The sequence below is a fragment of the Artibeus jamaicensis genome, unplaced genomic scaffold (genome assembly GCF_021234435.1).
Source record: "Artibeus jamaicensis isolate MK-2021 breed Jamaican fruit bat unplaced genomic scaffold, CSHL_Jam_final contig_685, whole genome shotgun sequence".
Taxonomy (NCBI): domain Eukaryota; kingdom Metazoa; phylum Chordata; class Mammalia; order Chiroptera; family Phyllostomidae; genus Artibeus; species Artibeus jamaicensis.
The window spans coordinates 20,121,101-20,147,374 of record NW_026521924.1 but is presented as its reverse complement, the minus strand read 5'-3'; the positions used below and the strand labels follow the sequence as shown (position 1 = coordinate 20,147,374).

Below are 26,274 nucleotides of genomic sequence, written 5' to 3'. Positions count from 1 at the left end.
TTTCCTCTTCTCTGCCACCGTCACGTGGCCACCTCAGTTTCCTCCTCCTGTGGACGTGTGCCATGGCTTCCTAAAGGGCCTCCTCAGTTCCGTCTCACGCTTCAAATCCCTTCTCCACGCAGCCGCCAGAGCGACCTTTATAAAACATGAATTGTATCATGCCACTTTCCTGCTTAAAACATTTTGATGGCTCCCCACTGCCCTTAGTACAAAATGAAAAATTCTTGACGTGACACCTGTGTGGTCCCGCCCCACCGCACCCCTGCTCTGCCGGGCTCTCACGGCCCTGCTTCAGGTCCCTGAGCACTACAGGCTCCCCCGGCTCTGGGTCATCCTCGTCCCTGCAGTGCTAGGGACACTCTCGCACTCTGCGTGCACGACTAACTCCTGCTCACCCTTGTGTCTCCTTTTAGCGGTTTCCTTCCCAGCACTTGTTGCAGTTGGTAGTCATCCCTTTATTTGGCTGTTAGCTCATTCAGGTCTTCCCGCAGTTGACCGGAAGCCCTGTGAAGGCAAGGAAACATGTTTTTTGTCCTTGTGTGTCCCCCACCCAGTACCCAGCCAGTGCTTGGCATGTTGTTAGGACTCAGTAAATACTTATCTGGTTAACGAGTTTCTGAAATTTTATTCTTCTAAAATGCTGACCTGATCGCCAAGTACCTAGGTGCAAGCCTTTCCTATCTCCTGAAGCCGTGCCCTCTTTCCTTCAGGTCTTGGATGTGCTGGGTCTGTGTGTGGAAGTCCTGCAGTCCCACAAGGACCAGCTCCTTCCCATGGCTCACCGGGCCTGGCCTGCGCTCGTGCACCGACTCACAAACGATGATCCCCGGGCAGTGCTCAGAGCCTTCGAGGTACCATCCTGGGGGCCCGCTGCCATCGTGGGGGTGCAGGAGAGGAAGCTCAGGGCTCACCAGTGTCCTTTGCCACTGGCTGTCTTTTTATCTGATTGCAGTCTAATGTACCTTGAGGAAAGTATAGAAAAATAAGAAAGGCACAAAGAAGAAAATAAAAGTCAGTTTCCTTCTGAATTTGAAGCAGGGTGAACTGATAGACCAACATTTATTAAGCACCTACTGTGTGCCAGGGGGTGTGCTTGGCATTTCCCCATACATGAGCTCATCTCCTGATGACAGCCTTGCAAGATGGAGATCATTATCTCCATTTTTGACAAAGAAGGAAACAAACTCAGAGAAGCTAAGGAATTTTCTCAAGATCACACAGCTAGTAAGTGATAGAACCCAAATCTGTGAGTTCACACCCACGATCTTTGGAAGGGACCTAGGTCCTAGTGATGGGCATCCTTTGCCCAGCTGAGCAACTTCAGACAAACCTGTGACCACCCATTTCCAGGTTGGGCTTAGGAATAGCTGCCGACCTTTCTCACAGAGTTGTTAAGGATAAAATGGAACCGTTTGGTGAGGTGCTTTGGAACATTAAAAGCCCTACGTATGTGTAAGGTATTATTCTCTGTGACTTATTTTGGCTTGTATTAACACACATATTTTAGCTTATTTATTTATATTGTTCCTTGTTCTAAAAAGCACTTAAGGCAGCCTACAGAGCTACATTTACCATGGCAAGCTAATGTAAATTAGAAGTATATGAGCAAGATGAGGCAGGAAAAAAGATGTGTGAGGATATAAAAATGAAGCCCGGACTGCAGCTAAGATACTTGGCCAAGGTAATCGGGTTTCCTGTAAGGTTCTTCAGCATACACCAGATCAAACACACACTTGCACTGAAAACATGAAATTGTTCATTTTTTTCCCAAAGACAGAACACGAAATGACACATGCATGTGTGTCTAGAGAGAGAGCACACGAAAGAGAGGAAGGGGTGGGGGAGGGACGTGGGCTACTTTCCTTTGTGAAAATTAGTAGGTTGTCTGACATGCCAGCGAGCACAGAAAAGTGAAAGGACGTAAAGATGTGCGCGCTGGATCAGAGGCTGCACGTCCAGTCCTGGACGCGTTAGGACTCCCGAGGCCTGCGAGGCCTGGTGCGGCCCAGCTGGGGCACCTGAAGTAAGCGCCGTGCTCTCTGCAACGCTGGCAAACGCTCTCTGTGCTGGTTCTGCCTTGCTTACCAATTTTTAAAGAAATGCCTGTTATCCCGTATTCTTAGTCTTGTGCAGCAGGGCAAAGCATTTCAATATGTTCCGCTAGAGAACATTTAAAATGAGACATGCAGAGAAACTGCCCGTCGTGAGAGAGGGAGTGCGGGTGACGGGTCCTCGAGACCGTGCGGTGGCACAGGAGGAGGCCGACGCGGCGCCTGCCCGCAGCAGCCACCCAGCGGCCTCAGGCGTCTGTGTTTGTTTAGCTAGTGAGAGTTAAAAACACAAGTCTTTCCTCAAGGGATGTTAGGAAGACTCAAGAGATGATCTATGCGGACTGCTTTAAGGTCTTTTTTTAACAACAAAGGGAGGAAAATCAAGGGATTAATCATATTCATCCAACCCAAGATTCCTTTGCATTAGTCTCCGTGTAATCTGTATTTATGGGTAGAAGCAGCCGTACTTTGGGAGCAGGGACCTCCAAATTCATAACTGTCAGAATCACAAACTATGGGCAAGGAATTAACAGCAGTAGTTTTATTTTTTTCCAAATTGAGGCCTAGATGAAATTGAATTACCAAGCATTCTTGAGCTTTCTTGCCGCCTTGGTGACAGTCACTGGCTCGGGGTCTGTTTCTGCAGGTGCTGCGGACCCTCGGGGGCAAGTGTGGCGATTTTCTCCGCAGCCGGTTTTGCAAAGATGTCCTGCCAAAGCTGGCCGGCTCCTTAGTCACCCAGGCTCCCATCAGTGCCCGCGCTGGACCAGTTTACTCCCACACGCTGGCCTTCAAGTTGCAGCTGGCCGTCTTGCAGGGCCTGGGCCCCCTCTGCGAGAGACTGGACCTAGGTGGGTACCAGGCAGTGTCACCTAGACACACATTCATCATTGTCTCATGCCCACCATTGCCCTGTCCGATTAACCACGCTCCCCTTTTTTCCTTTCCTGTGCACGTCCTTTAGTCTGACCTTGGCCTCATTTATCCACTTACCCTGATGTGTTTTTTGCCTTGTGGGGTGGAGTAAAGGGCCCACGGCATCTTGCCGGGCTCTTCCAGTTTGACCACACAGTAGTTGGTTACCACTTGTCCCAAATGAAGTCTGAGGGCCAGCCCTTGTTTGGTTTCTCCTCTCTGCAGGTGAGGGCGACCTGAATAAAGTGGCTGATGCCTGCTTGATGTACCTCAGCACCAAACAGCCTGTGAAATTACAAGAGGCTGCCAGGAGGTACGTCTGCTTGATCATCCGCATCCCCTTACGTTTGTCCTAAATTATGGATGATTTGCTAATGGCAAGCGGAGTTGAGGCATCTCTCTGCTTTCCTCCTCTCTGTCTTCTTGCTAGGTTAAGGTAATTTCTTTAACTGTGCCACCTCTTGAGATGGTATTTTCAGTAGACGCATTTCTCTTTGCAAGTAACCTTTACCTCTGCTGCAACGTCAGCAACAATGCCAAAGGGGCTAGGGACAGAAAGGTGTGCTGGAGGGGACAGAGCACTCTCCTGGTCGGAGGGCGATCTGCTTCCAGACCCTGCTTGTCTGGTGACCCCGGCACCTCTCGGGGCCTCAGCTCCCTCATCTACAAAGTGAAAGTATTGGGTTACTGATCTTGCATATCTTGACTCCAGGGAGCATCTTAATGGGCGTCAGGTGCCATGAACCCTCACAAATTATATGCAGAAGCGGGTGTGTGCAAGCAGACACATACGTGCCTTTCTCCAGACAGAATTCTTACTGCTCGTCCAATTATAATGGGAGCCTGTGAACCAAGACATGTTAAGAACCACTGGGTTAATGGCTTAAAGGGCCTTTTTTGACTCTGAAATTATGTGATTCTCATTTCCAAGAGTCTTGCTTATTTGAGAATAGCTGTGCCACCTCTGATGGAAGAAGCTATGTCTGGTTCCTCGAGTCCTAAAGGTTTTTTCTCAAAAGCTAAAACCCTGAGCACAGAAGCATCCCCCAGACTTGAGATCCAAAATGCACCTTGGCCCTCCTTTCTCCAGCTTTCCTCTCAGCTGGGAGCAGCCAGCACCCTGGAACTGCCACTGCCGGAGCAAAAGCTGGCCCGTGTGACCTGGCACCGTGTCCCTGCAGCTCTGTGTCCCAAGCAGAGAAACAGTCCCTCCCCTTCTGAGGCTTTCCAGAAACATCCCAGGTCCTCCTTGGTGGGGCGGGAGTAATCTCGTTCCCTGAGGGCTGAGAGACCACTCTGACTGGGGAATGAGGGAAGCCGACTTGCTCCCTTAGAATCCTGCTCTCTGGGACTGATGGAAATCTTTTTGAATTGATTTATTGTCCTTTGCAATTTTTTACTCTTGATGTCCCCGGCTTCCTTTTTTTGTTGTCTCTTTGCCATCACGTCCCCTGGGCACAGCACCAGTCGAGGTTTCCCCAGCACACAGGTGCATCCTAACCCAGTTCTCACCCCCAGGCATTCTTATTCCTCAAACAAGTGATTTGGCGAAGAGTGGTCCTCCCCTGGGCAGTGTCCTGGAGGCTAATTGTGCATGATTTAAAGTACAAGTCAAGCCCATAATGAGTTCATCTTGAAGCAAGTGCTTTTGTGTGCCTCTTACAACCACGAGTTACAAAGATCTGATTTTCACCATCCCTGCCCCATCCTCCTCCTCCCCCACCCACCCTTTCTTGTCCTTTGAGTTTAGACCCAACAGACAAGTTAATATTTGCAATTTGTTATCTTTCTGTTTTCTTTTCTCTCTCTCTCTCTTTTTTCCACGAAAACCAATTAAACCCAGAACTGGTCCTTGCGCAATGTTGAGTTGGCGTTTAGGGGGTGGGAGGAGTGGAGCCAGGCCCCTTGACTGCTGCGGCGCCTTTGTTTGCCGCGTGGCATTCCGTGCAGGGTTGAGTCAGATGACCTTCCTTCTGCTGGGCTGGGAGGGGAGGAAGTGCAAGGTTGATTGCTTCACAGATACATCATCTGCACACTTATTTTGAAGTCAGGGGAGAAAACATCAGTGTTGTCCTTGATCCGGAGCTGATTTGGCATCCTGATTCAAAAATTAATAAGCTCTCTAAATGGGAGAGGAAGCCTGAGTCAATGGAAAGCCTGGTCTCATTACCAAGTGGAGAGAGGGAGATGGGTGGGCCGATTGTCACCGACCGAGACAGTCCTACCTGCAGGGACTGAGGAACCAGGGCAGCAGATGGCCACACCATCCATTCAGCTGTTTGTCTTTAATTCTTTTCTCTCCTTCACGCCCGCACCCATTCCAGAAGTGAGGCCTGTCTGCCTAACTTACAAAATCTGTCTCAAACGGTCTGCTTCTCGTCACCTCCCAACCTCCAGGCCAGGCCAGGCCAGCCCACCCTCATCTCCTACCTGAATGACTGCACAGGCCTCCTTGCCGGCCCCCTGCTTCCACGCCTGCCCCTCAGTACTCCCCACGCAGCAGTCAGTGAAGCCCCCCACCACTCACTCATGGGAGAAGACAAGGCTGTTGTGCTTGTTGCCAGAGCCCCAGGGGGAGCCCTCTGGCTAAAGAATTAACAAAAACTCCAGCCTCAGCTCAGCACTCAGAAGAACGGGTAAAGCCAGAGCTGTCCCTCCAAGGTAGTGAGTTCCACACTGGGCAGATGACCAGCTTGCTCTGTGAGGGGCTCCCCCCATCTGACAGGGCTGGTGGGGACACCTGTAAGAGGCAGCGACTGCACTGAGAGGAGGTGGGCGAGCCCCAGCGCCTGTAGGTCAGCAGGTGGGTTGATGGGACCTCAGCTGGGCAGCCGCCCTGGAGCTGGAATGGAGGCAAACCTGGCAGCTCTGTAAAGATTCCTCTTTGTGTGCATTATACTTTGGTGCTTCCTTCCTTCTGTTTGCTTTTCCCAGCTCCAAAGAATGACCAAGCCTGTGTTTGCTTTTTTAATTTGTCACATTAAATATAGCCTTGGTGGCAGGCTTTTACATCCAGGCTGTAAACTCTAGAAATGGAAATTGATCAGGGGGTGGTTGATATAACCGAGGCTGTAAATGCTGAGAACGGAGATGCCATTCCAGTTTAATGCTTTTATCTAGCGACTGTGCCTCGTAAGGAGGGGCATAAATCTTGCAACTTGGGGGCGGGGTGGGGTGGGGGTAGGGTATAACCTTGCTGTATGTTACCACCAGGTGTCACTGTTAACTGGCTATGCAAGAAAAATGCCAGCTCCCCCAAAGTGCATCTAGTTAAATAGCTTCAATGGGTAACAAATGAGAAGATAATACTTGGGGTCAGGAGGAGGGGTGAGCATAGCACGAGCTGTAAATAAGGTAGTGCTCCTGAGGGTGAGCGTTGGATTCCGGAATGACGGGTCATATCAGCTACGCCCCAGTCTCATCCTTGGCAGAGGCAAACTTAACTGATTTCAATTCCCAGGTGGCCTCAGAAGCCTCTGAGATATCTCCCAGCATGCAGTGGGCCTCCACAGCTCTGTGCCTTTCTGGCCATGGAGCTTTGCCTTCCCAAACATGAAAGGAATTTGAGATGCAAGCACACCCCCCAAATTTCTGTGTTTTTCCTTCAAGCCAGTACATACTCAGCCTCGTTCAACTTAATTCCATTAAAACCATACTCCTGGGCCTCCGAGGCTCCCTGTCCTATGCAGGGAGGTCTTCAATCATCCAGTGAGTCTTCCACCCCAGGGCTATAAAGAACAAACAGAACAATACCTATTTTTAAAAGATGGAGTCTGTGCCAGCAAGACTTACGCTGAGGAACAATGTTTTTAGGCCACTTGGTCTTCACCCCTGGTCCTACCTCCACCCGCCAACCCTAGAGTCCAGGTGCTAACAGGTAGTGACCAGGTGGTCACCTTTGTGATTGCGCCGGTGCTGGACGCTGCAGCCCTCGGGGTGGGGGGAAGGGTGTGTGTGTGTGTGTGTTTGAGGTGGGGGGTACCCTCCCAGCATCCTCTGCCTAGCCATTGTATGTGAGGGCAAAGTGTACCAGGCTTGGAAGTAGACACATCTAGGTGCAAATCTTGCTCTGTGACCTTGAGCAAATGATGTAGTTGCCTCATTTCCTTCCTCTGTAAACATGGGGTGGTGGTAACACCTCCCCCCAGAGTCACTGTGCAGATGAATCGCATTAATATGTGAGGGCGTCTACTCCTCGTTCACCGATGAGCCAAGGAGCTGCTGTGTGTCGGGCACCAACTGGTCCAGGCACTGAAAACTGCGGGGAGCCAGGCAGGAGGCCTCTGCCCCCACGGCACTCATGTTTCAGATGTGTATTTATGTGTGCTTGCTCACCCGTGTGGGATATAGAAACTTACCAAGTGTACGATATGTTATGTACGTGTTGTGCCTACACACGTACACTGGGGCATTTGTTGTTGCTTCATCCTTACTCAGACTGGAACAGTTTTTCGCCTCAGAGTGATCTTGTCATGTTAATTATGCCACCTGCCTCCACTGCCCATGCCTTTGAGAAGTCACTGCCAGGCCCGAAGGCTCATTTACTGACGGACTTCCCCACTTGCTTTCTAGCAGTTGGATCCCATCCCATCAAAGAACCAGCCAGTGCCTTCAAACCCTGCACAAATGCAGCCTGGCACAGGCGCGTTCGTTTCATCCCTGTCAGAGTCCCTGCGCCTCTCTCTGCCCACACCTGAGCCTATTCTATTCCAACGGATCAGGAGTCACAGAGGTGATCCGTCAGTTCAGCTGAGCTTGAAATTAGTAGCTCATCTCCTTAAATGGTGTGGGCAGTTGGTATGAGGCTGGGCTGCAGCAAAGCTGCTTCCCCCTTGAATTGCACCCAACGTGGAAATGAAGGCACTGCTAATATTTTTCCTTTTGACGTTTGATTAATAGTTGACAAATCCAGACCCAAGTAGTTAGCTTTCCCATTATCCATCTTTTGACAGGCATTGCTGCTTTTCTTTTCCAGCCTCATTGTTCTAAAAATACACTCAGATCTGAGGCCATTCGCTGTGCATATATAGGCATGATTTCCTGGTGTCAAAGATAAGAGACATCTGCCGTGCAGATTACAAACAAAGTGGGTTGCCAGGTTTCAGATCTGAAGACAGGGACCTCTGTGCTGCTTTAAAGCTAATGCTGCCCGCCCTTCCCCCGCTTCCTCGGTGTTGTCATGTGACTGATAGCCTGCCAGGGTGGACCATTTTACCACCCAGTGGGAAAGGCAAGTCTGGGATGTGGGTGTACATACTGTGCTGCTTCAGGAACCGGATGTTCTCATTGCTCCTGGTAGCTGGACCCTCGGCACGAGGTGGGTTTCAGGTGTCGAAAGCCTGGGCAGACCACAGGGTCGCCACGCCATCTGTCCCGTCGCAGGGTCTGTGGTCTGTTCTGAACACCTAAGCAGCTGGAGGGAATATGATGGTCTCAGCACCTAGTAAAGTAGTCAGGAAAATGGCTCTGATTGACTTATTATGTATGTATTTAGTTAAAAGATTTTGGGGGGGTGAGCCAGGGGCTGTGTTGAAAGCTGAAAGATTTCAAAGATGAAAACCAAGCTAGAGGTGGCCTCACATTGCTGCTCAATTGTGGTGCGACTGTGGGCAAATCAATGTACTCCTCAAAGTCTCAGTTTCCTCATCTGCAAGATTAGAATAAGCATATCTATTACTTTCCTCCTGATACAGTTATTACAAGGATTCACTGAAGTCATATAGATTATTCTTTAGCACAAAATATCAGTGCAGAGTGAAAAGTGAGAAAACAGTAGTTGTCATTATTTAAACTTCCCCCTTATTCCCAAAAAGACCTAGGGCATCTACAAATTAGGCGTATGCAATAAGGACAATAGGAAGTGAACAAATTTCTTAACAGGAAAAATAAGAGGAAAACGAGTTGAGACCAGGGCTGAGGTTGATCATACAGTGCAGGTGTAGAGCTCTGCAGCCTCGCTAGAGACGAGCCTTCAGCGTGAGCCTGGGCTTCCTGGCGGGAAGGGCAGAGAGGGAAGCGCGTCCGTTACGTGATTCTGGTCCTTGTTGGAGTAAGAAAAAAAAAGCTTCTCAGACAGAAGCATCTCTTTCCTTGGTACTGAACCCTGAAAAAATTTCTCCGTGGGTCGTCTTAGAAGAACACCAGGTATCATTGTGACTAATATCCCTAACAGCCGTGCAGTAAATACGGAAGTACATTTCCCAGAGCTGCTTCTCGCAGCATCCATCAGCGGAGGCTGCTGGCATAGTGCCAGAGCGTGGGTTCCAGGAAAACTGTCTGGGGGGAGGGGTGCAAAATAGGTGGGCTGCTACGAGGACGTCTTTATCTTCAGTGGTATGAACCTTCCAGGGAGGAGCAGGAAACGCCGCATGTGGCCTGAGAGTCAGCCAGCCGGGGTCAAGGCCCAAGCCAGCCGCCTTGGTGCTGGACACAGGGCCACTTTGGAAGGTCTGCGCCCAGCACATCGTCACCATCACCGTCACCACTATGGGGTCTGGGCCTGCAGGAGGCCCGGAGGCCTGAGAGCTGGCCGGATGGAAGGGGCTCTTTCTGATCCCACTCTCGTGGGACTTAAAACACTTCTAGGCTCTGTTTTATTTTCGAATTGCCTGTAACAGATTGGCCATCTCAGTGCCACATCTTTTTAAATATGCACAAAGCAATGGAGTCATTCTGCTGCATTTATGATACTTTGTCTTGAGGTACTTGAGGGGCACGATTAGCATCATAAGCCTCTACTGTTGTTTATGGTTCTAAATCCTGTCCCCTTGCACTGAAATATTTTTAATATCAGCCTCAGTATGGGTGTATGTGCTGGAGTTAGATTGATAGATGAATGGTCTTGAACAGGATGTAGTTAAGTCTAAAGAGAATGCGTAAGCTGCAAAGGTAATTGGTAGTATTTATTTAGAGAGTAAATTGTTGCTTCAAGTCATAATCCTCCATTTTCAGCATTTAGAAACAAAAAACGACCTCCGTGCAGGGGAAGATAGCTAAATTGAATAGCAAGAAAGGACAGGCTTGAAATACTGGTTAACCAATGAACCAGGACCCATTAGAGTAAATTACCGAGTGTAGAAGCATCAGCCCACTGCTTGCTGGCTAGGACACGTCGACGCCCTGAGCATCCATTTGTTTAAAAGGAAACACACAGCCTCATTTGTAGCATCAGCGTGCATGGAGTCATAGGGAAGAAGAGTGTAGAGGCTGTTCTGCCAGAGAGAGAGTAACAGGGAAGCTAAAATAACTTTGTGAATCTGCTCCCTTTCCAACGAATGAGTTGATTTTCCGATTGCATTTAGTCGTGCCCTTGTGCAGACGGTCCATATTTATTCCCACGGAGACATCCCTGAATAACTGCTTCAGAAGCCCAAAATAAATAAATAAATAAACAGATCGCAAAGCCACAAGTTCTCTATCCCTGGCATTTACACAGACAGCTCATGAGAGCGTTTTATACATCCAGAAAGAGACAAGAAGCAGGATCCCTCAAGCAAGTAATTGACAGAGAAAGAATAGCCTGTCACCCAGGAGAGCTGGAAGCTCTGAATTTCGGTTACAGTTTATGTAGCTTTACTGGGCCTTGATTGGCTGGTGGTTTTCTAGAGCTCCCTGTGAGCAGACGTTGTCTAGACTCCGGTGGTGAGGACACACTCTGTGATATTTACATCTGCAGCAGAGGGGATTTCTTCCTGCTTTCGCCACACTTGTGGCGCAGGGCCTGTGATCAGGGCCCATGCTTGAGAACCACTGTAGACTTGGAGCTAGAAGCTCGTCACTGATGCCCCCTTCTGTACAGAGAAGAAAGAAACTTGCCTCATCCCCTCCTTCCTGGCTCCCCCCACATGTGACTCCTAGCATGGCCCTCTCTACATGGCACCATGGGCCTCTGTGCTCAGTCTGTCCCCGCCAGCAGACAGGGAGCCTGGAGGCCAGAGTCTCTGTCCATCCACCCGCCCCCGTGTCCCACACACCTGGCACAGTGCCTGGGCCGGGCCAGGTGCCAGGAGACACTGGGTAAACCGCGAGAGACGGGACCCAGACTCAGCCCACTGGATGCTGGTGGCGCATTTCCTGCCCGGCCAGGCCACTTCGCCCCCAGCTCTGTCACCCAGAGCACCCTGGGCTTGATCATAAAGGAATGAGCCAATTCTGTTGGGTTGGCGCCTAGAGTTTATTAGGTACTTACTGATACCCATCAATTGTAGATAGGGCTGAAATGCAGGGAAATGGCTGCCTGCATGAAGTGAAATTCAATAAAACCGCATTTTAAGTGAAAAATCAGTATAAACACCAGGCTTCTTTGCCATGGAAACAGAGGTTGCTTAGAAACTGCCTAACGGCGAGTTCTAAATTTTTTAAAGTCAAGTTATCATTTAAGCTACACGGCCCTACAGGTTATTGAGAGATAATCACTCGCCTCAGGACACGGGGAGGCATGGGGCACAGCTGAGTGCCTCCCCCAACTCTGGGGACCAGATAATCTCTTGATAACTGTGCTCCCTGAAGCCACTGATTTGGGCCTGGGGGAAGGAGAAAGAAATTTTGGCTCAGAAGTTAAATCGTGTACACATATATATTTTAAAGTGTTTCTCTTTGGATATGAAAAAAGACGGAGCTGGCCATTCGGCATGTTCAACAGCCATCTCTGCCATGTCTCAAGATGTATGAGGGACATTTTCCAGGCAGTTCCTGCAGTCACTTCAAAGCAGAAGCCCTGTCTTTGTCCTCTGGCTTCTGGTTATGCAGAAAAGACTTTCAAGATCTGCTCTCCAGGAGACCCAGGGTGGGCAGGGACTGGGCCAAGTGGTACCAGAGTTTGGGGCTCAGCTGGGCCTCAGGCTCAGCTCCCAGGAGCTGAAAGTGAAGAAGGATCCAAGCTCAGAATTTGTCCGAGTTCAGCAAAAGCCCAGGTACCCCTGATTGTGTGGCACAGTATTTGTTCCTGACCTCGGGCTTGCAGAAGTCAAAGAGGATTGCATTCATTTCTTCCTTAAAATACTGGGCAAAATTAGAACACAGTTGGCTGAGAACTGGGACCCCACCGAGTCTGTATGAAGAAAATTACGAGTGAAACAAAAGACAGATGTCTTACCCTTTTCACAGTGTCTGAGAATCCTCCCCGGCATGGCAGAGTGTTGGGGTTGGTGGTGATGGTCATTCCTCAGACACGCACACACCCCCCGTTCTGGAACGAACAGTGTTTTCATTATACACTTCAAAGTGTATCCTGCACCTCATCTCCCGAGAGCCTGGCAAGGAACCTGTGAGAAGGGTGGGGCAGTGTGATTACCTTCCTTTAGGAAAAAGAGGAAGAAATGGGTTTTTACGAGGCAAAATAGTTTGAGCTGAGCCCCAGAGGTGGGAGAAGAAACTTCATCAGTGCCTGTCATGCTGCAGACTCTATGCCTTTAAGAGCTAAGAAATGAGACCCAAAACAATTCTTTCAAGAGTTTGGCTTTTGCTTTATAAAAGGTGAACTTCATACACGTTTTCACTTGGCCTCCCTGTCAGCATCTTATTTAGAGATCGCACAGGGCAGCGAGAGGGGCTTTTCCTTCTCCGCGGACGAATGCCGCACTCGCCCTTAGCATGTTAAAAAGGGCTCAGGAAACGAACATCGCAGTGTCCTCACGCCCTGGACGTCGGAGCAGGGCCGACACCGGAGTGAGCCACGGCTCCACTTTGCTGGGTGTGGCCCAGATCACAATGTCCCTTGAAGCTGAGAGCGTGCCACGCTGTAGCTTGAGGAATTGTTCCAGCTGAAGGAGGGAAAAGTCAAATGAAACCATTTGCATTCTAACAGTCTTTGGCACCGGGGAGAGCTATCAGCCGTGTCACGTGTAAACAGGAGTCTGCTTCCCAGTTTTGGTGTGTTTTTTCTTAATTTCCCTTGCCACTCTAATTATCAAAGATATTTTTGTTTTAAACAAAAATCGTTTCCCACGCAGGCCCCGTCTCCTTTCTGCGGTGAAGTGGAAACAATGAATTGGAATATTCTAATCACTTCTCCAGCATCTACCGCTGAGGTTATAAACACAAGATTATCCTAAAGAAAGAAAACTTAAATTGTTTAGGCACAAAACAGACCAGGAAATTTTTCAAAGTGCCTCCCCCCCTTATGAATATTAAGCCCCAGGAAAAAAGCAAAAGCACACAGGTTTTTCAGATTAACATAATTAAAAACCAGAATTTAACTTTGTTTAGCAAGCATTTAAGTTCCTATTTGAAGCTCAGCTGTGTGGGAGAGGCTCCTAGGAATGGTCATTAAGGATGAAATGGGGTCCATCAAATCAGTTGTTTCCACTATTAGCTGGTAGATAAGGATCACATGTCAGGCACTGTGTAGGGCCGGCTTTGTGTTTCCGAGTTTCAGCATCTGCAAACCGCTGGATGAAATACACTGCATTGTTTTCAAGATTTTATTTTTTTGTTTTTAGAGGGGGAGGGAGGAAGAGAAACATCATTGTGTGAAACATCGATCAGTTGCCTCTCATGCGCCCCCAACTGGGGACCTGGCCCGCAGCCCAGGCAGTGCCCTGACTGGGAATCAAACCGGCAGCCTGTCAGTTCCCAGGGCGGCGCTCATTCCACTGCGCTGCAGCAGCCAGGGCCATCTGCATTTTTAGAAATGAGGAAACAAGCCGAAACAAGTTGAAAAATCTTCCACAGCCAGTTAGCTAGTGATGTCTGTGGTCATGTGAATCCTGCCGGTGATGTTCCTCAGTCCCTCCGTGGTGGTGGGCAGTTGAGCTGTTCTTCAGATCCTTCTACAGAATGTAAATATTCCAGAGAAGGATGCCATCTTCAGTCATTAGTGTGTGACCTAGGACGCCACTTACTCAGCGTGAGAACCTGTCCCATTCGTACTGATGGAGAGGCTCCCAGGGGCCGTGCTCGGGGCTGGGGGGCAGCAGTGAGCCACACAGACAGGGCCTCTGCCCTCCGGAGCTTGCATGGCAAGGGAGGGAGATGGCCAATAGACAGGTAGTCAGTGAGTGCCGGGGAGGGTGTCCTAAAAAACAAACGAGGGGCAACCCTAGACCTAATGGTCCAGGAAGCCGGGCCTCTCTGAGCAGGTGATACGTGAGCTGAGATGGGCAGGCCTGCCCAGAGAGAGCTGCCCAGCTAGGGAGGGGCTTCATCCTTCCTGGGGTTAGAAAGCCCGACTCTGGATCACTGAGTCAAGTGCAAGAGGCCTGCGTTTAGACTGCCTGGTGCAATGGCCCTGCGCACAAGGCCGATCATTCAGAAGTGGGATGTGAGTGGGTAGGAGGCAAGGGTCGTGACCCCACAGTTCAGGACACAAGAGCCTCACGTGTGATGGGTCTGTGCCATCAGGGCCCTGCCTCTGCCCAGGTCGCAGGACAGGTCTTGGTCGGTCCTGTCCCAGGAGAATGACAATCTGATCCCTGTACGAGCATGTCCAAACCACCAAGAATCAATGGCTCCCCGTGGCCAGAAAGGGCCAGCTCCAGAGCAGCGGTGGGCTGGGGGGTGGGGAGCAGAGCTGAGGGCCCACCTGGGGTGGAGCCTGTTGTGAAGGGTGGGCTGGTCAGTTTTTTTCCTTTGTGAAAACTCCTGCTTTACGCCCCAGATCTTAACCATTTTCTTTGCCAAGATCTTGTTTGATGTCAATATTGTTCTGCTCAGACTAATTACCTTTTTCTGTGTGTTGAGGGATATGAAACTCTTTCCCTCTATTTCCGTTAGGTATTGGGACCATCCAGATGGCCCTATCTTACGAACTAAGTGGGTTTGTTCTGCTATTCAAGTGATTTGATGTTTTAGCATTTTGGGGTTTTTTTCCTGATATAGCCCAGTAAGAAGCCTCTTGGGCAGAGCACCAGCAGGTTGCCCTCCCTGCGCCCCCAACCCCACCATTTCTCCTCACTGCTGTTCATCTCTCCGCAGGGTTTTTCTCCACCTGATGAAGGTGGACCCAGACTCCACCTGGTTCCTGCTGCACGAACTTTACTGCCCTGAGCAATTCATACCCCCCCACCCCTCCCTGCACCCTGTGCAGCTGCGGGGGGCCACAGGGCAGCAGAACCCGTACGCGGCCAGTGTTCTGTTCCTGCTCGGGGAGCTGCAGGGAGCTGCGTCGAGCCCCCTCCCTAGCCTGCAGACGGGAGCGGCCCCCACCCAGCCGAAGGCCGCGGCAGCTGCAGAGAAGACTGCAAAGGTGGATTAGACGGCCGATCGATTTATAAATTGATCGATCGCGCAACTGCTTAGAAATTGGATTGAAGGAAAGTAGCTGACTGTTATTTACATTTCATACTTGGTGTTTTCAGATGACATTGTCTGGCAGCTCTTAAGGGCTTAACTCCTTAGCTTACTATCCCCAAGGCCCCAGCTGCCTCACCGGACAGCCCTCCCCTTACACACACATATCGGAGAGCCCGTGGACACGAGGGGCAGAGGCCTGTCCTGCACACCGGGCCCCCGAGGACCATGAGGAAGCGGCGCTCCGGGAGACCTCAGACACAGCTCGGCAGCACAGACACGCGCCTCCCTCACCTCGAGTAATGAGATGGGGCTCTTTACACTTAACCTGTTCTTTGGAAGAGAATGAAATAAAGACACTTCTTGGATGAAAATACGATCAAGAGCTCACTTTGAAGTTTTTCATATAAACTGAGTGACTTTAAAGAAATGAGTGCACGTTCTTGAATGGATAATCCAGAGCCGTGGTGTAAAAATCCTGCACCGAACAGCAGCAGTGAGAAGTCCGTCTCCCGTTCCCCAGGAATCTGGTTCTTCTCCCCCAGAGCAAACACCGGTGACAGTTTTTGGATTTCTGTGAAGTAGCAGACTGACTTCTCTGACTTCTGATTGTCCACACTAGCGCCCCGGTGCCCCGGCCACTGGCAGGCACGTTCCTGGCCCCAAAGCCCCTGGCTGGTTTTCAAGCAAATCCCAGATGTCATATCCGAACCTTCTTCTTAAACACACAATCACAGTGGCATTATCACACCTACAAAAATGTAACAGTGGCCCTTTAACATTGTAGTCAGTCAGTACATACCCACATAAGGATTGAACACTGCTGTTATCAGTATGTCCCTTAATACAGCAGTCCCCAACCTTTTTGTCACCAGGGGCGGGTTTCGTGGATAACAGGTTTTCCACAGACCCGGGGGTGGGGAGTGGCTTCAGGATGATTCAAGCGCTTTACGTTCCTGCTCACTTCCTGCCGTGGGGCCCGGAGGCTGGGGACCCCTGTGTTAATACATCCCATTTGTAGAGTCCCCTCCACCTGTCCTCTTTTCCCTGCAAGTCTTATTTACGGTGAGAGGAAGCACGGCCATTCACCCTCCGGCACCGCCCCCCACAGTCTGCATTAGTGACCGTGTTCCTGCACAGGCTCCTTTTGGGCACTGCTCTTCAGTAGGTGGTGTCGTTCCTGCCCATCAGATGGCATATGATGCCTCATCTCTGGTGACATGAGCAGTCCCTGGTGACCCTGGCCTGGGTCTGCTGAGTAGGGCTGTGCCCGGCCTGCCATGCTGGCTGGCTTCCAGCTCGAGTAGCTGCGTGAGAGAACCTTCCCTCTACGCACCGTGCGGTAACCTTGAAGGAGTTACTGTGAAAAGGCAGGGTAAATATTTGATATCTCTAGCCGGGTGGTTTAAAACATGTAGATGATGTAAATTTAGGTACACGCGAGTCTTGCAGGGTCCCAGGAACCAGATGCGTGGAGGCACTGTCCAGCTCACTTCCCTGGTAACTTAGGTCATGTGACCCTGCAGGGACCCCAAGCTCTAAAAACCCCTGCAGGTATTGGAAGGGGGACCCTGATTTCCTTTTCAGGTCTCTCCTGCCAGGGCGGTGGGGTGTGCGGCTCGGGGCCAGGTGGCAGCAGCCTGCCTGGTGGTCTGGGGGCCCCTCCCTCTCTTTGGGCCTCATTCCTCCCACCTTCGAAGAGGAATTGAGCCAGAAGGAGAGTGGTTTTGTTTTTTTTTTCCCAAGGCACATTTATTCAGCGTGATAAAGGGAGAGCTCATAATCTTTTTGGATTTTGTTTACCCCCTGCCCCTCGAAGAATCAGATGACATCCAGGGACCCCCTCCCCGGAAACATTCCTCCCCATCCCGTGTCACTCCCAGGGGGCCGCTGCATCCCCCAGACCGAAGTCACACCACTCCCCCATCTGCTGCAGCTGCTCTGCTGACCTCGCCAAATTCTATGCGCAGCTCCAGGGGCTTCGTGTGTGACCCTACAGGGACCTCAAATTAACCCCTGAAAGAGAGAGAACCACTCTTCCCGTTTGTAAAATTCTGGGATGATTTTTTTTCTTTGGGAAAGGAAGAGAATGCCCTCTAATTGAGATCGTAAAGCGATTCACAGCATTGTCCCTGATTCCACCGGGGGGACACAATGATAGACTAATTCAATCTCTAGATCCTGACAGATGAGCAACCAGGTCAGAGGTGGTGTGCTTTGTGGAGCCTGTTACCAGTGCCAGCGAGATTAAAGCCTCAGGCCTTCCCAGGGCGCTCGGTGTAGGAGGGCAGGGGAAAGACACGCCCATCCGGTGCCCCAATAAAACAGGGCGGGGCTCCGGGGAAGCTCTCCAGGAGGTAATCTGCCTGGGAGGGTTTGCCATGGTGTCCCAGAAACCCATCTCTTCCTCGGAGAATACATCCTGAGTTGCATTTGGATTCCTGCAGGCAGATTGTTGCACTTGATTAAAAAAAAAAATTAGAGTGACTCTCCAGTTATTATATTCAAGCAACTTTAATTTTGAACCTGTCCAGCCGAGTCAGTGTAGTCCTTGGGAACGTGGGCATCGCAAAATGATCGTTTCCCCTGTTAAAACCTGCTGGTGCAATGAGGGGTTCTCTTCTCACTCAGGGTTTCTGAGTCCTGGTCTGGCTGCAGTTGGGAGTGAACGGTGGTGGGCGGGGCTTGAATTTCAGGCCGAGATGTGGATCCGCAGGCATCAGGGGATTTGGGAAAGTGGAGCCCTGGATCCAGGGGTCCTGTGAGGGGTGGCTGTGGTCCTCGGGAGGCACCACGTGGTGGAAGAGCAAGGACGATCGCAAGTTCATCAGGCCCGGAGCTTGCTTCTGACTCATCCTCTAGGTTAACTGTGTGACCTCGGGCGACTCACTGAACTTCACTGTCCCATCTCTACAATGGCGTTGCTGCCCCTGCCTCTTGGGGTGGCTGCCTCGGGAGGCAGAAATGCAGGAGGGTTTATAGAGGGTTTTTTCCTCCCTCGGCTCCACAGCTCATGGCTTTGTCAGGGATTCAGTGCATCCTCCCCGAGCCAGTCACAGGTGAGGAGGTGGATGGCTAACTCTCCAAACCACCCAGGAGCTAACGGGAAACCACAGCAGAGGAGGTGGTAAGATCGGGGTAGGACAGGCAGACTTGGGCGGGGGGAGAGGACCGAGGGCATTCCAGACGCAGAGGATAACCTGCCCAGAGGCTCCCGGCCACACCAGGGCCGGCAATGTCTGTGCCCATCACAACTTTAGTTGAAACTGACAGGACACCCAACTCAAACTGGCTGGAGCAGAAAGAAGTGTCTTGGCCTCATAACCAAAAGGCCCGGCTGGCTCCAGATCCCGCCACCGCCTCCATCTTTTGATGCCGCTCTCACGTTGTCCACCGTCTTTTCCCTGTGAGTCTCTGTGACGTGTGAGAGACGGCCACCTGTCAGCTCCAGGCTTCTGCTCCCTCCGTTAACGAACCTGGGAGAGCATGCACTTCCCCCGGGCAGCTGCGGCTCCAGCCCTAGCGTGGCCTCCCGGCCCCTCTGGTTCTCTGCCCAGCACCGAACCCAGCCTCCTGCAGGTGTCGGCAAACTGTCTCTGGAAACCGCCAGCTGCTGACTGTTTTAGGCTCTGCAGGCCAGAGGGTCTCTCTGGCATATTCTCCTTTGATTTTTTTAAACAACCTTTTAAAAGAGAAAAAGTTAACCTCAGCCCAAGGGCCTTACAGAATAGGTAGAGGGGAATTTTTGCCTTAGTTTTGGGGGACCCCTGGTCTAGAGGATTTTCATGGGCAGGTCCGGAGGCAGGGGGTCAGGTCAGCTCACCATATGGAGAGAGAGCTGGGGTGGAGTGGCTTTTCCCAGAAGGCAATGCTGCATTTGGTTACCAGGGTGGGGAGGGGCAAAATCGGCAGGCGTCCCTCCCCCACCCCAGATCTGTGGGCCCAGCGGTCTGGGAGGCCGTGTGTTAGATGTTACAGGCCACGTTTACAGAGAGCCTTGACTGCCGATCTGAGGATCCCGGCCTTAAGAGATCAAGAAGTGGCCTTGGAAGGTTCTTGACCAGGTGAGTGATGTGTTGGAAGCAGCATTTTAAGAATATTCATCTCGTGGCAGCGTACAGGAGAATTTGGAAGGGAGCGAGACCGGCGACGAAAATGTGTTTCTGAAAGTCCCAGGACGAGAGATGTACCTCTTCCATCAACCCCAAACTGTTTGACATGCCGTGGTTCATGAGCAACCTGAGGCACATAAATATGTTCTTTAAAGTTTAAAAGTAAGAAGTGAGATGAATGGAACCTCTGATGAGGCTTCCTCCGGCTGGTTCGGAGAGCGGCAGAGCCCTGGAAATAATTTTCCGCAGCTCCAGCTGGGATGAGCAGCGCGGGGGCCTCTCCCTCCGTGTGACTCAGCCCAGCCTCTGTGTCGGCCTTGATTGGAAGCGGTGCCCGTACGGCCTTCCCTCCAGAGGAAGGAATAGAGGCCAAATTTCAGAAAATAATTCTGAGTGATGGCTGACTCTGTGGAAGCGTTGATTGCTTTATAAATGGCATTCTTCTCCCCGCACCCCCACCTCCCCGCCACCACTGAAGTTTGGAGGCAGCAGCTTTTCAAATTATGCTTGAAAAGCAGCCTGATTTCCCACAGGAATCATTTCCTAGATGAGGAGCTGTTCTACCTTTTCCGACAGTCTTACCCGGAGTATAAAGCCTGTCTGCAAAGGGCAAGGAGGGAGCTGTGCTGTCCTCCCTTCAAAGCCTCCCGCACAGACACTTTATGGAAACGTCTGTCCCTGCACCTTCCCCCAGCATCCGGGCTGCCTGGTCTGCAGCCCGAAGGGGTTAAAAAGCACTGATGTATGGCCGCCTCCACCACCCCACGCTGGCTTCCCTCCTCGTATAATTTGCCATTCTTCTTGCACAACAGCTCCTGGGCCTCAAGCTGCTCTCTCAGCCAGTGCCCTCACGTCCTCAGCTTCCTCCCACACAGGCGGGCTCGGAGCAAGGAGGGCGCCTTTCAGAACCTCTGAGGCCGTTTCCCAGGGAGAGGGTGTCAGAGGGGCTCCGGGAGGCGGTGGAAGTAGTGGAGAAGAGTCGGAAGTTTTTTAAATTTTTCTCTCTCATCGGAGGATATGTTTTTATTGGTTTGAGAGAGAGAGAAACAATGATGTGAGAGGATAACAGTGATCAGTTGCCTCCTGTATGCACCCAGACCGGGAATTGAACCTGCAACTTATGCCATGTGCCCTGACTGGGGATGGAACCCACAACATTCTGGTGTATGAAACAATGCTCCAGCCAACCGAGCCACTTGGGCAAAGGCAGTCAGAAGTTTTTCTTCATGGAATAAAACATGTTGCAGTCCCCAAGGCAGAGGTGCAGGGTATACAGACCTCAGTGCACCCCACCTCCCCATTTTCCATCCTCCTTACCTCATGGGCCCCACCTGGTTCTCACACATCCCACCAAGGACACTGCCAGGTCCCCTGGAGGAGGCAGAGGCCACAGACGGGAATCACTGAGCCACCGCTCACAGGGGACCTTGGGCACTCCCTCCCCTAAGCCCTCAGTTTCCCTGTCTGTTAGGCAGTTTGAAAGAATCCGTCTCAGCCCCTAAAACACCTGTGACTGGATAGCGACGTGTTGGCAAGTGTGTGGGGAGAAGGGTACACAAATCGGCACAAGCTCATCAGAGGGTAACTTGGCAGTACCTGTCAAGTGTAAATGAGCACACCTTCCGACCGGCAGGTCTGCCCCCAAGAACGTAACAGTCACACACACAAAGAAGCACATGCCTAGGCCATTCCCTGTCACGTCGTCTTTTACAGAAACTCACAAGCAGTGCGTGCCCGGTATGTGCCAGGCATACACCTCATGCTTTACGTTAATATCTCAGGAGACTGGAAGCCAGAGATTGGAAATAACCTCATCACAGGACTGGAACGTGCACCCAGAAAAGACCGAAACATGCCCCATGACACCCTCCCAACACGGAAACTCCAGACTGGAGTCACTGTGTCACCACTATTTCCTAAAAGTAAACAGGGAATTAAAAAGCAAGCTGGAGTCGCTGCTGGGGGGGGGGAAGGACGGATCGCCCCAGTGAACTGCAGGGCGGGGCAACAGCAGGCTTACAGCTGTTCCCGTGGGAAGTAATACAATATTTAAGAAATAATAACACAGGAATAAACCCTGTGATTCACATACTCACCACTGCAGCCGACTTCTGCCCCACCCCGAGTGTTATAACACAGGGAATGAAACGGTCACGGCTCTCAGATCCAAGATGCCTGCGCCCTCTGACTCAGCAGTCCTGCTCTGTGGAACTCCCCGGTCCACGTGCAGAGATGATGAACACAATGCTTGTGGAAGCACAGCTTGCATTGATAAAAGACCGAAAACAACCTGTTTTCATCCAGACAGGCCTGGCTCGTTAAGTGCCACGTAGCCTTTAAAAAGAAAGAGCTGGTTCTCTCTGGGTCTCTGTCCAAGGTACAGTGTTTAAGGAAAAAGCCAGCAGGCCAATGCTACTGTTTATGTGGAATGGGGGTACCTCGTGTGTGGAATTTCTCCTAAAGAACCACCAATGGGCCCTGGCTGGTGTAGCTCAGTGGATTGAGTGCAGGCCTGCAAACCAGATGATCGCGGTTCAATTCCCAGTCAGGGCACATTCGTGGGTTGCAGGCCAGTTCCCAGCAGGGGCCAGTTCCCAGCAAGGGGTGCACCAGAAGCAACCATACATTGATATTTCTCTCCCTCTCTCCTTCCCCTCCCCTCTAAAGGTAAATAAATAAATAAAATTCTCTAAAAAAATTTTAAAAAAAAAGAACCACCAATGGTCCCTCTAAGAAGGGTAACAGGATCTGTGATGAGAAGTCTTTTCACATTATACCCCTTATACCTGTTTTAGTCATGTACATATGTAAGTGACTGACAGAATTGTTTGTGATTGAACGTAAGCCATTGTGAATCTAAGATTCCAGGGTGAACACATCTTGATGTTAGGAGCCTAACATCATCTGGTCCCCTCACCAGTGCTCTGCGTTTCTCAGAGAGAACCAGGGCTGGGGGTGGAGGGGAGAGGAGCCATGCTTAGTCCAACAGGCACAGAGGATGCCCTTCAGGGACTGGGTTGTGCCCTGTGTGGGCAGGAACCCCATGGCCCCTGAGTGCGTGCAGGGAGATGATCTCCATTCGTGCTCCAGCTTGTCCAAGCCCCTTAGGACCCTGAGAGAAGCAGGCTGAGCCTCGTAGTCTTTCCTGACTCCCCAGGCAGGGTTCAGGGATCCCACTGAGTGCCCTCTGTCCCAGCCCCTACCACAGCCCTGCCTGGGGCTTGCAGCCTTTCCCCCACGGAAGAGTCCCGCCCGTACCTACATCTTCAGCACCTTGGACAGGGCTGGGGCTTGCACCTTGCTCTCATTTGGGATGACTGAGCCATTGACCAGCCCAAAAGCATGAGGTAAAGGGGCAAAGGTAGGTTTTGAGCCTGAGGCCGCTAACATCACACCATGAGTTACGTGGCCAGATGTGTCAGGGTTTGGACAGCAGGATCCAAAATCTGCAGGTTGGAAACTTCAACAGGTGTTTTCCCAGGCCTTCTATGGGCCAGGCCCAGAGACTAAGGGACATAAGCGCGGCCTCCTAGGACCGAGGCTCAGAGGAGGGCTGAACAAGGCGAGCTGTCATGAGAAGGCCCCCATGAAGCCTGTGCTGGGAGGGGGCCGGGGGCAGCGGTTAACAACACCCCTCTGAAGACGGCAGCCGGGGTGTGAATTCTGCCCCTGCTGCCGTGGGCAAGTCTCTTCACCACTCTGAGACTTGATGAAATGGGAATAAAGAGAATCTCCCTGAGGGCATGGTGAGAAGAGACCTGGGGCCTGGCCCCTGGGCAGTGCTCTCTGGGAGCTGGTCATCACCTGGACGATGACGATACCTTAGAGGTACAAATGGCAGCACAGAGGTTGACCTGAAAGGAAAGTAAGAGGCTTCGTGAAGAAGCGGCCCTCTAAGCTAGCTTTGCAGTACTTGTGCATTAGACACCAAGGGAAGGGCACCTCTGGGCGGAGGGAACGGCGTGTCCTGAGGCTCACTCAGCAAGGAGACTAAAAAAAAGGGAGAAGTTCAGGGGACGGAGGCTGCTCTGCTCAATGCCCCGGAGGTGGGTCTGAGCCCCGCTTCCAGTGGGCACTCAGGGGGTGCCTGATGGGTGGGTTGGTGGCGCTGCCCCTGGGGAAGTCGCCCGGAGGGGCTGTTCTGCAGGGCTCCGGGTGGGTGCAGGGTGGAGCTCGCCCTTACCAGGCCACTGTCCAGCCCTCCCCTTGCCTGTCCTGAGGTCCATTGTGGGTACGGAACAGTCCTCCCAGAGGGGAGTCCGTGAGCTCTGAAGGCATCTGGTCTTCGTGCCACACCGACCAGCCATGCGACCTCGGCAAGTCAGTTTCCTCCTCATGAAATGGGGATGATAATAGTAGTTCACCCCCACAGAATTTTTGTGAGGACTGAATCATTTAGTGCATGAAAAGAAAGCACTGAGCTTGGAGCCTAGTATGTAGTTAGTGCTCGGACAAAGGTCGCTGTTGCATCTCTGCAGAGCACCAGGTCCGTGGGAACACGAGGAGTGAGACCCACCAAGGGAGCCAGGCCGGGGAGAGCAACCATTTCCATCTCCAGGATCAGAGGCAGCTTTTCCGGGAGCAGGGTGTTCAGCACGGGGCAGAGGGAAGGCCCTGGGCAAGCGCCTCTTCTCTCTAAGCCTCAGTTTCCACATTGCAAACGCAGGTAATGATGGCTGCCTGGTTGGTCTTGCCTCTTGGATTCACCGAGCTAACGCAAGGCAAGGGTGAGCGCAGTGCAGTCTGGGAGCAGCCTCTAAATGGTCTGATTGTAATGAGAGGGGAACCTGTTTATTAGCAGAACCAGTGGAGTTCAAGGCAGTGGTCAGGTTATGGGGAGGGCAGGGGAGTTGTTGCCACCGGGTAGCAACATTCTCAAGTCAGACCCACTATGGACTATGGGAAAGAAAATACCAAGGGGTGAGCGGACCCTCCTGACTACATGGCTCCCTCTGATCTTCGCAACTGGCCATGAAATTGAATATTGTGCCATTTCACAGGGACAGGAACTTAGCTCGGAGAGTTGGAGAGGCAGACTCCCCAGGTCCTGCTTTCAGGGAGGGAGGACTAAGCTACTGTCAGCTGGTGAGCAGGGGCTTTGCTGACTGCTGGCGGGTCTGTGCAAAAAAGGGGTGAGGCTCTTGAATTTACACTCCAGTGTGGGAGGCCAGACTTCCCAGAGAAACATTTTCATTTACTAATGGATTTAATGAGTGCAGAACTTTCTGTTTTAAACAAACAAGTGATTAGCATCGACTACAGACGTGAAAACGGATCCTAATGAATTGCTAATTAGCCTCCTCCTCCTGGGGTCTTTTGCTGGTAAATTCCCTCTGGCTACTGAGAGTCACAGTCAACCTGACTGGAATTCATTCGTTCATTTATTCATTCACTCATCTAAACAGGCATTTCTTGAGGACCTACTATGTGTCGCTGTGAATAAGACACACAAGATCCCTTCCTCAGTCTCCTGGGGAAGAAAGTGTTACTCAACTAACCTCTCAAACATATAATGACACACTTATGGGACAGGAAGCTGGGATCCTGTCCCTGGGAGGGGCTGTGGTGCCCCTCAGAGAAGGGCATCTAGAGGGAGGGGTGTTGGAGCCACGATCTGAAGAATAAGTAGGACCGAACTGGATATAAAGGTATGGGAAGGAGCAGAAGAGTGTTTCAGACATGAAGAGCAGTATATGCAAAGGCCCTGGGGTGAGAGGGGGCAGGGTGAGTCTGAGGGAAAGGAAGAAGCCAGTGTGAAAGGTACGTAAGGAGCACCCTGGGGCAGGGTGACTGAGCTTTGTGCTCTACCCTGGCTCCCCAAGTCCCGAGCTAGGATGGAGCATCCCTCACCCCCCCACCCCCGCCATGTTCACAGTGTGCACTTGCCCGACCACAAACCGTTTCCCTGTCTCACTTCCCCACTTCCCTACCGGTCCTGCCTGGGATCACCTCCCAGGTAAACTACTTGCCCTTAATTCTTTGTCCCAGCATCTGCTTCCGGAGGAACCAATGCTCAGACATCCTTTAGACAAGACACAGTGACATTCCCAGCCCTCCGCGTCCTGCTGGCCCTTGCCTGAACCGCTCGCTCTCTCTCATTTGTGTCCCTTGCAGAGTGTAGACCCCATGGACCACGGTGGCCCAGCTGGGCTCTGCCTGGCACAGTGTAAACCAGTGCCATTACCTGCCCCTTTCTTGGTAATCTGCCTCTGTTAATACAACCCGAGATGTCATTCCTCTGGGCAGGGCTGTTCAGCAGAATGTTCTTAAATGAAAGAAATGTTCTGTATGTGCATCCAATATGGTAGCCGCCAGCCACAGGTGTCTACTGACCCCCTGAAATGTGGCTGGTATAACTGGGAAAGTGAATGTTTTATTTTATTGTTATAACTCAAATTTAAATAGATACACATGGCCAGTGGCTACTGTAGTGGACACACAGGTCCAGGACATGCCCCATCCCCTGTTAACTGCTAAATTTCCTGGAGACCGAACCTGATAGATGGTGGGAAAGGCAGCTGAGGGGACGTGACTCTTGGCCCCAGCTCAGCCCTGGGACCCACCAGAGCCCCTCAGGCAGACCACCCAGAGGGCAGCCACTCAGGCCCCGGGGAGGCCAGCCGTGTGGGTGGTCTACAGAGCCCATCATTAATCCCCCTTTTCTGAGGCCTCACCCTCCAGCCCCAGAGCCAGAGCAAACCACCTTGTGGGAGCGGCCGGAGGGGCGTCCGATCTGGTCTGTGCTGAGTGAGACAATGGCTTTTGGGGGGGCTAGTGAATTGAAAGGTGCTCCCCGGAGTTGAGGAATTAACAAATTTCCCAAATAGTAGAGCATGTCGAGCTCAAACTGCCTGGGGGGTTAAGACGAAAGAATCAGGGCAAGGGGAGGGCCTACTAGAAGTGACCCAATATCTCTCCTGCCCTCCTTCGAAGTTAAAAAAACAACACAACCTGGTAGTCAGCTAGCC

General features: G+C 51.5%; 1 protein-coding gene across 2 annotated transcripts in view; it reads left to right on the top strand.

Annotated features, from left to right (window-relative positions):
- The window catches only part of TTI1 (TELO2 interacting protein 1), a 48,595-nt gene extending 30,904 nt beyond the window's left edge, over nt 1–17,691 (top strand). Inside the window, exons 5-8 of one of the 2 annotated variants that reach the window (XM_037164649.2) lie at nt 711–851; nt 2,698–2,902; nt 3,192–3,279; nt 14,880–17,691. In XM_037164649.2, coding sequence (XP_037020544.2) covers nt 711–851; nt 2,698–2,902; nt 3,192–3,279; nt 14,880–15,159 — 714 coding nt within the window. In that variant the 3' untranslated portion in view covers nt 15,160–17,691. The remainder of the gene's footprint in view (nt 1–710; nt 852–2,697; nt 2,903–3,191; nt 3,280–14,879) is intronic. The other variant, XM_037164650.2, reaches the window with a different exon arrangement.
- Nucleotides 17,692–26,274: the final 8,583 nt, after the last annotated feature.